Source organism: Protopterus annectens, chromosome 2.part0 (genome assembly GCF_019279795.1).
Source record: "Protopterus annectens isolate FY-2018-M chromosome 2.part0, PAN1.0, whole genome shotgun sequence".
NCBI lineage: Eukaryota > Metazoa > Chordata > Ceratodontiformes > Protopteridae > Protopterus > Protopterus annectens.
This window is the reverse complement of record NC_056728.1, coordinates 1,541,631,271-1,541,648,717: the sequence shown is the minus strand read 5'-3', so window position 1 is coordinate 1,541,648,717 and position 17,447 is coordinate 1,541,631,271. Positions and strand designations below refer to the sequence as shown.

At 38.6% G+C, this 17,447-nt stretch overlaps 1 protein-coding gene across 1 annotated transcript in view; it reads left to right on the top strand.

Moving 5' to 3' along the window:
* The window catches only part of LOC122793540 (probable protein S-acyltransferase 23), a 711,842-nt gene extending 695,579 nt beyond the window's left edge, over window positions 1-16,263 (top strand). Inside the window, exon 11 of the mRNA XM_044061673.1 lies at window positions 15,382-16,263. Coding sequence (XP_043917608.1) covers window positions 15,382-15,579 — 198 coding nt within the window. The 3' untranslated portion in view covers window positions 15,580-16,263. The remainder of the gene's footprint in view (window positions 1-15,381) is intronic.
* The last annotated feature ends 1,184 nt before the right edge of the window (window positions 16,264-17,447 follow it).

Here is a 17,447-nt window from a genome sequence, read left to right as displayed (position 1 = left end):
TCCAGATTAAATGCATACATAAACAGGAAGAAATAAACAAAACATAATCCAAGAATAGCAAGCAGTACATATTAAACAGCTCCAAATAGCATATGGGAATAGCATATATTGGAAATGTATAGATTAAAAAATGTCCTTTGTTTTGAATGGGAAGGTCCAAGTTCATTGCTGGTATTTAGGGGAGGTTTTATGTAGCTTCTATGATATGGGAGAGACTCACTGCCAAACTTTCTAAGGACAAATGAACTAGTGCATTTCTACACAATGTGGAAATCACCTTCTTTATCCCTGTTTACAGTGCCGCATTTATTTAAATCTGAGAATGATTTTAGGTGGTATAAGTAGTCAGGTGAATACTGGTGTGGACAATTGTTCCATACTTTTTATGTAACCTCCCTTACCTTAAGGATCCTCACTATGTTGAATATTTGTCCTCCGTTGTTCTTTCTTCTGTTGCAGAGTTTATGCCCAACAGGCAAGCTGCTGCATTTGGAAGGGTAATGAGTCTTTCAACACTATTTTATAAATGTCTGAAATTCACACTAATTGTTGGTTGGAATCTACCCACAGCAGCAGCAGCATCTCAGAGGTCCACAACTTTTCATATGGGTACATATGTGACTCTTACAGTCCTTGACATCTGTTGAAGGGGACATTCCTTTTTCCTAAGTGTTACAACTCAAGATATTTCCAAAAAATATACTTTTTGAGAAGTGTAACCCATTTATTAAGTTCTAGAAATAATATAGACAGTCTGATGCAGATAATGTAATGTCGAATTGCTGCTTAATACTTTTTTTCCATCTCTTCAATTATGTTTTCATTTTCCATGTCTAATTTCACAAATGTTCATCATTCTCACTGCCTCAGTGGCATATGCATTCCGGGCCTGCACAAGCCCATAATGGCAGTTTTCCAGAGCTTAAAATTTCCTGCTCTGACTACATTCTGACTGTGAATACTCCACAGCAACCAAGTATAGATGTTCCAGCCACCTGGCCTGCATTTAACATAATTTCTGTAATTTGCAGTACAGTGAAAAATGTTATCCCAGGGTCACACTCCACACTGCTGTGTTCTTTACAGCACAGTCACAGTTTGCCTAGGCTTAGTGAAGATCTGAGATACTTATTTGTATTAAAGGTTTTGTATAGTCAGCATTTCACCACTTGGCGGATTTTTACTCCATGAGCACAGAAAGCCTATACAACAGGTTATGAGGTCTCAGACCATACTTAGATTTTTACTCCTACTTATGTACATCCACGATTTTTGTAAAAATGAGCACTGTGACTTGTTTCCACTGTAAAATATTTCTCCGAATACATGTATTTTTTAAAGAAAATGGGAGTCACCTAATGTGGCTCTAAGTGACTACCTCATCCTCATACAAAAAGGTCTGTCTTCATCAGGAAGAAGAATATGGACTGGTTACATTAATCATGTATATCAGCCTCTTATAAGAAAGCACTGAAATCCTTTTTGCCAAACAAGAGTTTAGTCTTTCATAATGTATTTCAGGACATATGAGCCACATGAAAGTGGGTACAACCTGTCATATTACATGTAATGCAAGCATTAATAAGGACAAGTCAGACTGGAAAAAGTTCTGTAATAAAGTTTTCATAGGTTCATAGGTAGGTACTAGGCTATCTGCCCGAGGGCATTTATAAGCCTAGCCAGAGTGTGTCAGCTTTCGCCACCCCATTGATTAATTAACTGAGACTCTGTCAAGAAGTGCCAATGAAGTGATCCCAGGGGTGTATTTTCTGTTACCCATCCACTCGTCAAGGTTTCTCTTGAAGAGCATTAGTGAGGGGCTCTGCCTAATGTAGTTAGGAATTTTGTTCCAAAGCATGGGGAGTCTCTGTGACAGGAATCTGTCATAATTTTCATAATCTGTTTCAAGGAATATGAGCCCCACAAAGGCAGATGCAGTCTCTCATAATTTCATGGGATACAAAACAGGCTAATAAAGTCTGGTGATCACCTCATAAAACAGGCATTTTCATGATCATGCCAAAACAAAACAGGAGTAAAACCGATGAAGAAAAAATATATATAAAATGAAATAAACGGTCAGGCAGACAGCATAGACCACATAAAAACTTTTAATACAAAAATAAAACTAAAAATAAGATAAAAGATGACTGCTTGCGCATCAAAACTAGATGCTTCATCAGATCTGCAGCAATGAAACAAAAAGAGCATTTAAGGTCTTACCTTAGACCACATGATTTAAGCACAGGTTTTGCAGGTATATAATCATTCAACCCTTTGCCCCTAGTGGCCTGTAAAATAATCATCAGTTTAATCTCAGTGTACTCAGCATGAGTCCTAATATTGCCCCCCTCTAGGGCTAACATAATCAAGTACAAGCACCATAAACTTAAAACAATGCTCAGTCCCTTCCTGCATTACATGTTTTGATAAAGCATTTTTGTCATCATGTTTATTAATAGAGTAAAGGTGCTCCCTAATACGCTCAGTCAAAAAACTCTTAATAAACATGATGACAAAATTGCTTTATCAAAACATGTAATGCAGGAAGGGACTGACCATTTATTTAATTTTATATATATGTTCATGATCAAACTGTAAACTTCTCTACAAACCACTATTAGATTGACCTGATGCAGCTGAGGTGAAAGTGTTTTCTTAAATACAGTTCTATAGTTATAGCTCATGGTATGTTGTCATTTTTTGTTTGTTAAAATTAAAGATAAAACCTTTTAACTAAGAATGAGGTTAAACAGGCTGCTGACCTGGTAAACCCTTTCAGGAATATTCAAATAAGGGACTAACCTCTAAACTTTGGGATTGGCTCCTTGTTTTTCCATCTCCCAGATTTTTCTCCAGTAATCTCCCCTGGACCCTCTGGCCTGCTGAATGTACTGTATTAGAACAAGAACATCTGTCCATCTGCATACTTAACTGAATAAACAACTTGAAACTTCCAACAAGGTGTCTTTATTCCTCCACCAGGGCGGGTAGGGTATCAGAGAGAGTGTCTCCTAGATTTGCAAGCTAAAGTGATTTTATCTGGACTAATCCTTTGTACACTGTTCCTAACAGGGAAGCTGATATGTCCTTCCCATTAGGGAAGCCTAAAATCTGTCAAAGGAAGTCAGTTGTTCAGTCTTTCAGTGTCATCTGTAGGAATCACAGAGTTGAATCTCCTCAGCAGCCAGCATTGGCCAATTACAGCTTCCAGACTCAGATAAGAGACCTTCCTCTTTATTAGTTATACTTTTAATTTGTTTCTGTTTTATTTCAAGTGTGTGTGTGTGTAAACTTTTTATTTTATTTTAAAATATACTTGTTATATTCTACTGCTAATTCCTGTGGGAATTTTAATTTACTGGTGTAATATTTGTGGCCTAATTGCTTTTAAACAGTTATGGGGCTTTTCTAAAGTGTTTTATTATGTGTACTGAGAAAATGAAGTTCTGTGGCATCAGCTGAACAGTAGGGACTGTGTCATGCGTGTAGAGCTGAAGTTTAATCTCACCTGTTATTTTGTTGTTTAGCTGCTTTATTTTGAAGTTCTGACAGGAAAATATTGCATAACTTTCCCTTTTTCACTTCATGTATGATATTTACTACTGATTTAATACTGCTGTAGCAATTTTTATTGTTAAATTGCAATGTCACTGCTTATTACTTTATTTGCATTTTCTATAGAGATTTTCTTGCATATTTGACACGGAAATCTCTAAGTAAATGCTTATTTATGCAGTTGTAAAGGCTTTCTATTTGATTGAAGGGCCTAGATTTGATTTTCTGGCACTAACTGGACTAATGAATTTTACTTGGTACTGTAATTGAATGTGCTGTTTACCGTACCTCTCAACCTCTTAGAGCAAGAAATCTGGACAAAGCCACACATAATGGGGGGACAAATGCCCCAAAATAGGGACACTTTTTAAATATTATTCTTAGCAACTTAGAAAGTTGATAAAATAGGTTATACATTAGCATGGATTTTTTTGAATGATGTGAAGTCTGAAACTCTGTATGCCATTATTTTCTGACTTCAGTTCTCAATGATTTGTCAGTGATTTGCCAGAAAACCACAAATTTCAGGATAAACAGACCAAAAATATGAGACAAAAAAATCTAGACATTCTGCGAAAATCTGGACAATTGAAAATTATGTTGTTTACTATACTGTGCAGGTTATAGAATAAGGGTCAGCACAATTTAAACTGTTTCTGATATATTTTATGTAGTTTAGCCCTATTTGCTGTGTGGGGACATAGTCTATCTTTTCTACTGTTGTTGCCCTTAGTCAGCCCTTAATAGTGTCAATGAATTATTCTAGCTGGTGTTTTTCCTCTGAATTTTTATAGATCCTAATATGGCTGCACGCTCCCCACACCCACCACCCATCAAACCCAGTTACACTTAAAAAGAAAGGAACTCAATAAAAACATGCCTCATCCTATGGTTTGTGAATCTGTTGTTGCCTTAAGCCAGCCTGCAGATCATTTACCTTTTCCCTGTCACCCACAGTCCTCAGTGGTATGGGGGTCAGACACATCTGCTAGGCTTTTTCCAAAACCTGGTTCATGTACAGGAGAACCAAATTCTGTGAGTGCAGGAGAGTTCCTGAGTATGAAACCCCTTGCCAGACATGAAACTCTGTCCCCAGATATTTTCTCCACAAGTTCTATCGAGTGCAAATCCCTCCAGAGAGTGGTGAAGACAGTTGAGAGGATCGTTAAGACCACCTTACCACCTATCCATGACTTGTACTTAATCCAGATGTCTCAGCAGAGCCAGAAGAATAATTAGAGACTGCACTCATCCTGCTTACAGACTGTTCCTGCATCTATCATCTGGAAAGCGCTTCCAAAGCATACATTGCAGAACTACGAGATTCAGGAACAGCTTCTTCCCTAATGTCATCAGGATGCTGAACTCTAATAACCACTACACCCCATGATGCCCAACTGGGTCAGTAGAAACTGTCTCAAATTGTCCAAGAACCTGCTTACCAGTCTCACCTAATACTTAGTGCAATATTCACCATGACTGTAACTTATAGGCCATCTAGGGCAATAGCAATGCAGTGAAATCTCTCTTCTTTCAGTGCAATACATGCAAATTCATAAATTAACCATAGTGCAATACTCTAATCTTCACAGTGTAATACTCAAATGTCTCTTTCTGTGCAAGGATCAATGCAATGTCTTAACCAAGTAACTCTGCAATACTGAAGTCTCATGCATGTAAGTGTTCAGTTCAAAAAGTGTTAAAATGTGTTCTAATTATGTGCAATATTAGTCTGTCTACCTGCATGTCTGTGATGTAATAGCAAGGCGTTACATGTGTAAATGTCTGTGAAAATAGTCTATATTTTGTCTGCACATTGAGTCTGGAGACACGGAATTTCGTTCAGTTTTTGCACTTGTGCGATTTCTGAATAACAGTAAAGTTTACTTTGACTTTGAAGTGTAGTTCACTGTAAAAAGAAGCAGCAACTTCACCACACTGCAGACAATTGGGTTATTACCATATATAGAGCTGATGTGGTTTCCTTAGCTAAGAGTGTTTTACAGTCAGCTAATCTTGGAGACTATGCGCCTATTCAAAATTACTATTGGGCTTCCTTCTCTAGAGACCCCTCTATGGCCGCAGATTTTGACGGGGAATCTGAAACACATAGTAGTGAACACTCTTGAGTCCATCCAATCTGATTCTTTGGAAGGTGATCATGTTCAAAAACCCAAGCAGATGTTCGCCTTTCCACAGATGCTAAGTTTTAAGATGTATTTAACTAGTAGTAATCTGGTGCTGCATCACACATTGACAGAGTTTATGATTTTACTGAAGATGAGATTCTAAATGTTTTGACTGTTCCTCCTTAGGAGATGACTACTAAACTGCACATAAAATCCCTTTGGCTAGTAAACCAGTTCCTAAAAAGTTATGAGGAGATATGAGGTGTACTCTGAAAATTTCATCTCTCTTTGCTGCATTGTCAGGTGACCCAACTGCAGTATCTCCAGCTGCCAGCCCTAACAAGAGAGCTTTGGCTTCACGTCTATATAACAATGTTGAACGTTTAGATTTTCGAACAGCTAAACATCGATACCTAAATGTCAAACGCTGAAAACCGCGAATGGCCAATTACGCAAAATTTGCTTGGCCAAAAAAAAAAAAACTTTAAAACCCTAACCAATTGGGGGACTGTGCCCCCCACCCCACCCCCAACTAAATATACCAACTCCGAGATCACTCTACATTAGGGAAAAAGGCAAATCCCCAATGACGGCCGAGCAAATTTTTTCCCTAGGAAAAAATTTGCGTAATTGGCCATTTGCAGTTTTCAGCATTCGACATTTAGGTGTTCATGTTTAGGCTTTTGACAATCTAAATGTTTAATGACATGATAGGAACCCTTGGCTTCTAACCCTAATAAAACTGGCAAGTGGTAAGACTCATGGGAAAAAGTTGACTCAGTCTAGCAATTTAGTCTTTACAATTTTAAATTATCAGGACTTTTAGTGTGGAAGTTCATTTTCCAGTGTGTTTACAGTTTAAACGACTTTGGTGTATCTTTGCCTGCTCAACAAAAGTATTATATGAATGAGATTCTTTCTAATGTTACTCAGGTTTTGAAACCTGCTTTGAGGGGTGTCTTAGAAAGTCTGACACAATTTCTGGAAATGTAGCCTCTTCTGTTGCATTGAGAAGGTATACTTGGTTACTTAACCAGAATTTTAATGAGGATTTAAAACATGAGATTTTGAATACTCCTTTATGTTCTGAACTTTAGTTTGGTCCTGCTACCACATAGATTCTCAAATAATGGAATGATATAAGTAAATTAATGCTGGGTTATCTACAATATTTCTTATCCTCTGGTTCTCCTATAAAAAGGCATCCAACTTCAAAGGCAGAACAAACAAAAATTCCAGCCTAACAAAACTCAGGGTACCAAGAGGAAGTGGTAGGAAGACAATGCTTCCAAACCAAATAAAAGGAGCTTCTTTCCCAAGCAAGATCATTCCCCTGCTAAGGAATTACTGTGATGAGACTCAGGGCATCCCTTCTCTTCCTCCTGCCCCATCTCATCTTTCCCCTTCCCCAGGCTTTTGCTCAACCCAGCAGCCTGGCCACAAATAGTCTCAGACAAATGGGTTCTGAATAATTCAGAGAGGATACTCCTAGCAGTTGACAGAAAATCTTCCTCCCTTCAGGGGCATCCCCAAGCACCAGCCAGACCAGAAACATCTGTTCTCTCCAGTACCACTTCAAAAGTTGCAAGCAGAAGTTATAGAACCAGTTCCTGAACCACAAAAAAGAAAAGGATTTTATTCTAGAATCTTTGGTGCCCAAAAAGAAGCTATCATAGAGACCACTGTTGGATTTCTCTTACCTAATACCTTTCAAAAGCAACCAAATTCAAAGTGCTCACTCTGTAGATGGTTATATCCTTCTTCCAGACCACTGTTTCATGGTGACTTTAGATCTGAAAGATGCTTCTCAACTCATTTCAGTTGCTCCCACCTTCAAGCTGAACCTGCAAAAGTCCTGTCTCATACCCTCACAAAGAATTGTCTTCCTTTGGTGCATGACAGAGAAAGAAGCCAGAAGACAAAGTCCTGATTTTTCTGAACATTTTCAGGGATTTTTCCCTTCAAGGACCTGCCTCCAAAAGAGAGTTTCTCAAAATTCTAGGCCTCATGTCATTAATAGTTCTCATGATACCACTGGCCAGGCTCAGCATGAGAAAGATCCATTTTGGATTCAGCACTTGCATCCCTTAGAGTTCCGTTCTGGGATTTGTGAAACAAGAGTTACAGTGGTGGAGGGATCAGTTACCTTTCGATCTAGACCTACCCTTCCCCCTTGAGCCACCAGTTCAGTTAGTCTGGACAGACTCCTCAGATTTTTCATTGAGAAAAGTGTCCAGGGGAGTTAAAGTGCAAGACTAATGAGGTCCTTTGGACACTACAAAGCACATAAATGTCAAAGAAATGTTAGCACAGATTCAGGCCTTAAAAGTTCCTCACCACTTATGGTCTCCAGGTCAATTTTCAGTGGTCGCAAACAACACCACAGTCATGTGGTATCTGAACAAACAAAGGGGTACAAGCTCATACCCTCCTTGCCGGTTGGCCATGATGACCTGGGGCTCACCTTACAGTGTTCTCTGATGTTTCAGACCTCATAGATCCCATCAGAGCAAATATAGTGGCAGACAAACTAAACAGATCCTGGATAGACCCTCACAAGTGGAAACTAGGACAGAAGTCTTCCAGGATTTAATCCAGATGTGGAGAACATGTCAAATAGATCTGTTCATCTCCTTTTAAAACAGACAGTTGGAATAATTCTGTCTGAGACATCCTTGCAGCCATGTTTGGAGAACAAGCATTCTCATTCCCTTGGATGAGAATGTTCCTTTATGCGTTTCTACTCTTTCCCTGATACCTAAGGTACGTCTGAAGATTCAAAAAGAATTACCAAAGATCATTGTGGTGACCCCCTTTTGGCCCAGGGAAAGTTGGTTCTTTCTTTAATGGAATTGACCAAGTGAAAGTTCCACAATATTCCTCACACTCTAGATCTGCTCACACAGGTCAGGGGCAACTGGTGCACCCCAACTTAGAGCAATTACAACTGACAGTGTGGATGAGTCTGTTCTGATACCTTTTAGGCACGTGTTCCTTGAGGATGTACAGCAGGTATTGAAGAAGGAAGGAAAACTGCAACTAGAAAATTTTATGTTTGCAAGTGAAAGAGGTTTTCCACGTGGTCCCTATCTGATAGCAGAGGACCCAGTATGGTGATACCCTTATGATTTTAAAACATTTTTGTGTGCTACTCAACAATGGTTTATATTATGCATGTATCAAGGGGCACCTTGCAGCCATCTCAGTTTATCGGCCCATGGATACCCCTCTTTCATCTCTTTTTGTGGTCAAACAGTTTATAACAGGAGAGTTGCACTTGAAACCCCCTCAAAAGCCAATTCCTCCACTTAAGGATCTCAACTTTGTTCATGAAAAATTATCTCCTTCTTGGAAAACTGTAATGGGCCAGTCTTATCTAAGTTTCCACAAGGAATGGGTTGTTTTACACACTAACCCATTTCATGTTAAAAGTTGTTTCATAATTTACCCTGAATCAAGTCACCAATCTCACAGTTTTCTTTCCAGAATCTAAAAACAAGGGATAAAAGATTCAGCATACTTTGGATGTGTACAGGCACCCCAGGTACTGCTTTCACAGAACCAAACCCTTTAAGAAAGCTGAATAGTTATTTATTTCCCATTCAGGGGCTAAGAAGGGTAAACCTGTCTCTAAGCAAATTATTGCTAGTTGTTTGTCCTCTGCTATTGTTTTTTGCTACTTTCACCATGGTAAATCTATCCCAGGTAAGGTTAAGGCACATTCCACCAGAGTATTATCTTCTCTGGCATATTAGAAAGGAGTGGACTCTAGAAACATTCTAGAGGCAGCAATCTGTTTTTCTGTTTATACCTTTACAAAGCACTTCAAACTAGACTTTTCTCAAGATCCAAAACAGGCTTTGCAAGGACCCTTCTCCAGGAACTCGTAGATCTTTATCCTTCCTCCTCCTCCTCCCAAGTAGGTTAAGCTTTGGGAATCTACCCATATGTCACTGAGGTAGTGTGAATGATGAACATAATGCAGTTGTGGAAGCCCTACTGACCTGTAACAGTAGATGTGCAAATTTCACATTGGCTCAGTGGCAGCACCTACCAACCATCTCCTTATTTTATATATAGTTCATCTGTATCCAATTTTGTTATGTTGTTATGTTGTTGGTTGGCTTTGGTTATTTGTGTTGGTATTTTCTGGCTGCAAATGTGTTGGTTTCAGGCAATTCTTGCATCTGGTCCTTCTTAGTTCTTCCTACTCAGCACTAAAAGCCTAAACAACTGACTTCCTGTGACAGATTTTGCGCTACCCCTGATGGGAGGGGCTTAGCCAATCTTCTGTCACAGGGAATCAGAAGAGAGAATTCTCTGCTCTAGGCCAGTGTGGATTATGTGGACACAGAACCAATATGCCACTGAGGCAGTGTGAAATTCAAGCATTTACTGTTATAGGTAAGTAGGACTTGCACAACTGTACCTTTATATCCTCTCCTTTTATTCTTGGACATTTCTGCATTCCTTCTTTTTCTTTCTACACCACCCAGTTTAACTTCTCCTTTAGAACCCACAATTCTAAAGTCTTTCTCAATTTCCAATTTGTTTTATATCCAAATTTTCATCTACTCTGTCCTTTGCTGTACATTTACCAGTGTCAATGATTTTATTTCTTTAGATGATATGGGGATGGAGCATACTCACTGTCAGAAAACAGTGCACTGTAGGGGTTTTACACTTTTTTTCAATTTACCAAACGACTTTCAAGGCTATGGACTGATGAAGAGATGGTTGAACTTAATCTGATAAAACTGGCCAAACTTTTTTTGTTTGTTTTGATAAAAAGTATCCTGTTTGGTTAATTGATTACATTAGTATTGAGGCATGACAGTCTAGAAACCCAAGTTTCTAGCACTGTTAAAATAAGGGAGTTTTTTAGTTTACAAAATGATATGTTAGGGGAGCATTTTGAAAAAGCTATAGTTTCACAGTATAACTTGGATGCATACACTATTCAAGGTAGTATTAAAAAAATGGAATTTATTCCAATATTTTGAAAATATTATTTATTTTATTGGTAATCACCCAACCTTTGTATTTAAACAAGCAAAAACATCTAAAAGATTCCTCCGAAAATGCATCCACTAATAAGATGTCTTTGCATAAGGGCAGTTCTGACACCCTGAAGTGTGACCACTGCAATCAGTGCAATTCATTAATGCTAAAAACACTGGAACAGTTTTAAAGAATGCTGAGAAATTTATAAAAAAATGGCAGATAAAACTAAAAAAAGAAACAACCATGCACTAAGGGGGTAGCTTACTTAGCAGTGTGTGAGATCTATCCTTCCCGTTGGATGGGAAATCAGAAATTCACCCATAATCTGACATCTCTGTCTCTGATGGACAGAGGCAGTCATTAAATTATGCCCTAACTAACATAACCCCCTTAAAATAATTGCTAAGGCACAGTAACATACATTTGGGATGCATGGCTAGGCTTATCAAGGCTTCAGTGGTCATTAGCCTAGTATGCACTTATGAACCTATGAATGGAAAGAATGGAAAAGCAATATATTAAGGAACAATGGGAGGACATCTGTACAGCACCGAAGTATGCAACAAAGTCCAGAAGGTTTAGGATTTTTGCTTGGAAATATTTGCATAGGTATTTTTAGACCTCAGTCTGATTTCAGAGAATTTTTCCTTGGGTAGATAGTAAATGCAGGAAATGTGATGGGAAAGAGTGATGTAATTGGGAAATTGTTTTGGGAATGTAACAAGTTGGTAAATTATACAAATTCTGTACAGAACACTTTGACAAAAATGTTGAGGAAGCAAATGGTTGTAAGGAAACAATTCTTTTCAGCTGAGATATAAAAGCCAAGTTGTCCAGACACAGTAAGGCTTTACTATGTTTAATGCTATTGGATGACAAAAATCAGTTACTAGAAAATGGAATTCAAAATCCTAACCATCTGTTACTGAAGTTCTAAATATTATAAAATGAGATAAAATAACTGAAGGTGGGATCTTTCGAAATGAGAAGGAGCAAATTGCATAGAAATAAATGGAATTTGTTGGAGTAATACATACAAAATTATGCTCAGGAGGAAGAGTGAAATTTAAGGGAAGGCACGAAGGTTGCAATTTATGTATTGAAGTGAATGAAGATTGCTAAAAATAAAATATATGTGCACTGAATGAAAATAACAAAGGAAATGTTATTATGCTTTGTTTTCTTTTCTGTTACTGTATATGCACCTATGTCACTTTTTAAAAATTTCATGTCTAATAAAGATGTTTGAAAAAAGAAGGGAAGAGTGAAAGCATGCATCCTGCAATCATCAGCCATCATCATACCTGGTAAACCAGCTGTTGCACACAAGAAGAAACAAATCAGAAGCATGTCTTCATGAAATGTACAATAAATAAGCTTTCTTAAGTATTAACAAGAATTTTTATGCTCCATCAACGTAAAATTCTTACTGAATTATTCGAAGTACTGAATGACAAAGTGTGGTCTATCCTGCACCATGCAGCTGAAGCAGCTGATGAGTACGAGCAAGTCTTGCTTTTTGTCTAAGCTGACTTGGTTATTTATTTCACCATATTTGTAAAATAATCTATACTGAGCTAGCTGGCATATACAAAATTAGCATGACGATTAAAATGCATTGAAGCTAGAATAAAACAACAGATGCAGAACAGTCAGCTCTAGTCTTATTTGCAGTATACATTTAAACTGGCAATGTTGGTCATCACCAACATGGGTGACCAGTGTTCCACACTGGAGGTTAACCCCTCACTGGTTATATCTGACCATAAACAAATCACTTTGGATATCCACATTCTGCCCCCACCCCCTGACAAGGAAACCACCGCGAAAAACTTTTCAGAAGCAAACTTCGTGTTACTTAAAACCGAGGTGGAAAGTTTCAAAGCCCCCATGCTAAAGGACAATGCTGTCCAAGCTGCTAAATCCTTTACTAATGCATTCTACAGGCACCTACAAGAATGCATGGATCATGCTATCCCAAGCAAAACCAAGACTCACTCCTCCAAGAAAAGGAAACCAGTCTGGTGAACCCCTGCCATAAACAAACTATACAATAAAAGGAGGAAACTAGTACAGAAAAGAGTAAAATCCCAAGAAAGGAAGACATCCCTGATCAGTATCAGCAAGAAACTATGATCCCTCATAAAATCATCCAAGGCGAGCTTCGAAAGAAAAATTAACAAGGACTCCAAAGATAACCACAAGGCATTCTTTAGCTATGTCAAGAATCTAAGTGGCAATGCTCAGATCTGCTCAGAGTTAGTGCAGAATAGCACAAAATACACAGAACCGACTGATATCACCAACATCCTGGCAGACAGGTTCAGTGCACCTAACACACTGTTCAAACTCAGCCTCTCCACAGGCTACATACCCATAGAGTGGTGCACAGCAATGGTTATTCTGCTCCCCAAAGATGGAGGCACAAAAGACCCCGGGAACTATCGCCCTATAAGCCTGACTAGCTTAGTCTGCATGGCTATGGAGTGCATCATCATGGAACTCATTAACAGAGACATTGGGAACCTCCATCACTGGACCCTACCCAGTTTGGCTTTGTTAAGGGCAGATCATGCCACCTAAACCTGGTGGACTTCTTTGAGACAGTTACCAAGGCGGGCGAGGGAAAGGTGGTACACACAGCCTACCTAGTATTCACAAAGGCCTTCAACACCATTCCCCATTCTGGTATTATAGACAAGCTCATCAGCCTGAACATAAACCCCTATGTCACAAGATGGGTTGCCAACTGGCTCACAGACAGAACCCACATGGTGAGAGTTGCGGGAGATAGGTCCGACTCTAAACCGGTTACAAGTGGCGTTCCCCAGGGCTCAGTCCTAGGACCCCTCCTGTTCAGCATATACTTCTCAGAGGTACAGGCAAGCGCAGGAGGACTATGGCTAACCAAATTCACAGACAACTGCAAACTAGGGGCTATAATTGACTCTCCAGCTGACAAAGACATCCTCCAAAAGGGTCTCACTGAGGCGGATACCTGGTGTCAAAATCATGGCCTCAAGCTAAATGCCAAAAAGTGCATAGTCATCCCCTTTGGAAAAAACAAAGTACCCACAAACTATGACATAGGTGGCAGTCCCCTAAATACGGAAGATGTAATAAGGGATCTGGGGACCCAAGTGGATAGTAATCTCTCCTTTGATAACCACATTGCCAAAGTGGTTAGAAAATCCTTCTATGTGGCCCACCTAATCACAAAAGGGTTCGCATCCAGATCAAAAGAGGTCATTGTGCCCCTCTACTCATCAGACCCATCATAGAGTACAACGCCCCATTTGGGATGTACCTTACAAGACACCTGCAACAGTTGGACAGACCACAGAAGTACCTCACCAAGAGGATCACTGGCCTCAAACAGATGCCCTCTGCAGCTCGACTGAAGAAACTCCAGCTGTATTCAGTTGCATACCGCCTACTCAGAGGTGAACTCTGCCTGACATACAAGGTCATGTCCAACCCAGAATTGATGAACATGCTCCACATAAAGAAAACCATATCCCCTCGAGCCACACACTCTAGGGATCTAAACCTCACCACAACAATAAATAGAATGTGCTGGAGGGATAGATTTCTGTCCCAGAGACTTCCCATGCTTTGGAACAAGATTCCAATCGACATTAGGCAGAGCTCCTCGCTAACACTCTTCAAGAGAAACCTTGATGAGTGGATGGGAAACAGAAAGTTTATCTCGGGGATCACTTCATTGGCTCTGCTGGACAGAGGCACAGGGAACTAATCTAAGGGGCAGCGAAAGCCAACACATTCTGGCTATGCTTATAAATGCCTTCGGGCAGATAGCCTAGTACCTACCTATGAACCTATGATCACCATGGCTATTAACCCAACAAAAACAGATTTTTGGTGGCTATTCTTTGTGGAAAAACAATGAAAGCTAGTAGTAGTAGACATTACCACAGTGTGTGACTGCTGCTTAGCCACCATATGAAGGGGAAGTGATGTAAATAAAAAAATCTGTTGTGCATGTCCAAGAAATGCCACTTGCTATAATGAACTGATTATATGCCATGTAACTGTTTTGCATCTTTCAACATTTACATTATAGTTTCTGGTCCTTGAAGCTTTGTATTTTTCAATGTTTTCAAGTCCATGTTGGCAGGTAGTACAAAACATTAAGGGTCTGAGCTGTTAACTAGCTGCTTCTTGCAGACAAAGGTACAGGATTTGACTCTTTCACCCTCCATTTGCCTGCTGTGGTACTGTAAGTAGATTAATTGACCAGACTATGCTCCTGGATTATCCCTAAAAAGAGACATTTGTACCCAGTATGCTTATCTAGTTACTAGATGTATGAAATAAATTCTTATAGGTAATTAAATGGCTGCAAAGTTCACCCATCAAGAATTTTTACTATCACATGTTGCTACTCATTTATCTACAAATAGGGTGCATAGGATGCATATGTGGTTTGGTTGCCATGGTAATGTAATATGCACTATAATCATTGTACATAGTGCTTTGAGATCTCACACGCAACTTACTGACAGTAGTTGCACTTTTGATACTATGAGATACCCTAGGTCCACATGTGCTATTTACAATGCACAATGTACACTATGAATGGCCATAAAACAGTGTTTAATTTTTCATATTTGTATGTTGGTTGTTTCATCTCAGCTTTGTTAATGTATAACTGTTTTACTTTTTTTAGATGTACATGGCAGCAGTCAACATCACAACAAATGAACGTATCAATCAAAAGAAATACAGCTACCTCAAAGATGGAAGGGGAATGTACCGGAATCCTTTTGACCGTGGAGTCTACTTAAATCTACTAGAATTCTTCCACCTAAGAAAACCTCTACAAGAGAAACACATCAGAACCTTAGAGCAATTACCAGTTATATAGGCCAATCAGGACATAGATGAAAAATTAATCAAATGAGACCCATCCACAAATGTACATGGTGGATAAGTACTGAAAAGCCATCAGAAGAATCAGGGCATGATTTTTAGTTGCACTTGGTTGGCTTGTAAAATATGTGGTTTGTGCCTTTCTCATCAAACCATCCCAGCCATTATATTTAATATGGGATGTACACTGTGGTGAACTGGTGACGGGAAATTTGTCTCTATCATTATGTTGTTGTGGTGGTGGTGGTGGTGGTGGCGGTGGTAATCTCTGAACCTTATACCAAAAGTTATCTCTCCCCTTGTTCACATATCTGACACTATGCACTGTATTATATTATCTATGCAATAAGTAGTCAATAGCTATATTATAGTCTCCTGCCTTCTTCATTCCATGTTTTAGATGTTTTATGGTGGCCTGTTATATCAATACAGATCACTGGACTATTAGTTTGCATACTAATATCACCTGGTGTCCATAGACACAGATGGCCTGCCAAAGTGACTACCGTATCTGAAAAAAAACTTCATTTGTGCTTCCAAGCACTGCGGTGCAAACTCCCTTCCTTATTTCTTCAGTCAGCAACACGACAAACTCAGAAACTTCCTTTTTCTTGGTAATTTAAAGCACCTCTGCTTCTGTATAATGCACTACTGCCTACCCCCCCACACACACACACATATAAATATATATATATATATAAATATATATATATATATATATATATATATATATATATATATATATATACACACACACACATATATATATATATATATATATATATATATATATATATATATAATATACACATGCACACGCGCACACACACACTCACACACACACACACACATACACACAAATAGTAAGAGATAAATCCAGTACAATATCAAAACTATTGCCTTTCAGCATTTGGTAAGAGTCAGAAGCAGCCTCTGTGGAGTACTAATGCTAGTATGCAGAGCATCTCTCCTCTAGCACTGGCAGATGCATGTTCAAAAACAGAAATGCATGTCTGCTGCACAGTGTGCCAAGGAAGGAAATGAACCTCATGGTGGGCAGTAGCTCTACGTGCAACTCATGTAAGCAACATACTCATCTAAGCCATTAGAGAGAGAGAGAGAAAGCATGGTGCTAGGATTATCAGCATTTTGGAGGTATAGCAGTGCAATCTCATTACAAAGTATTTGCTCTGCTTGTTATCTGTTTTTAAAGTGCCTTTAGAATTATCTCTACCATAGGCAATGAGATACCATTAATATCAAGTCTGCAGTGTTTGGATTAGCTTCCTACACCTCAAGAGTAAAGCCAATATTATTATTGATAAAGGTAGAAGCTTCTTCAATATTGTTAAAGGTTCTCAAGTCATTTAATATATTTTATTATTTTTTTTCCTCCTTGGTTCAGGTCAGTTGTACATAGTGTATATAAAGGTTTATAATACTTGTTTATTGATGATTGTATTGTTAAACATTACATTATTTGGAAAATAAAAAAATATTTGAAAAAAAGGAATAAAGCCAATAACGTTCCATATGAATGAGTTCAGTTCCCTGATGTTGAACTTTATGATCAATGCTATTAGCATGAAATCATTCTTAGTATAACATCAATGTGTGCACCTGGAGTTTTTTTCACATATTTCAATTTTCTCCATAGTTGAATTACTGTACAGCTGTTATACATAAATATGGGGGGGGTGGAAAATTTTCCCCTGATAAGGAGAAGTACAAGGTGGGGCTTACCTCTTACAAAAAATATCTTTTACAAAATGTCTCATTAAGATGATTAAAGTTAACTTGTTGTTTTAGTCCAGATGAACATTCATCAACTTGTAACCAGACATAAGATGAACCATTTGGAAT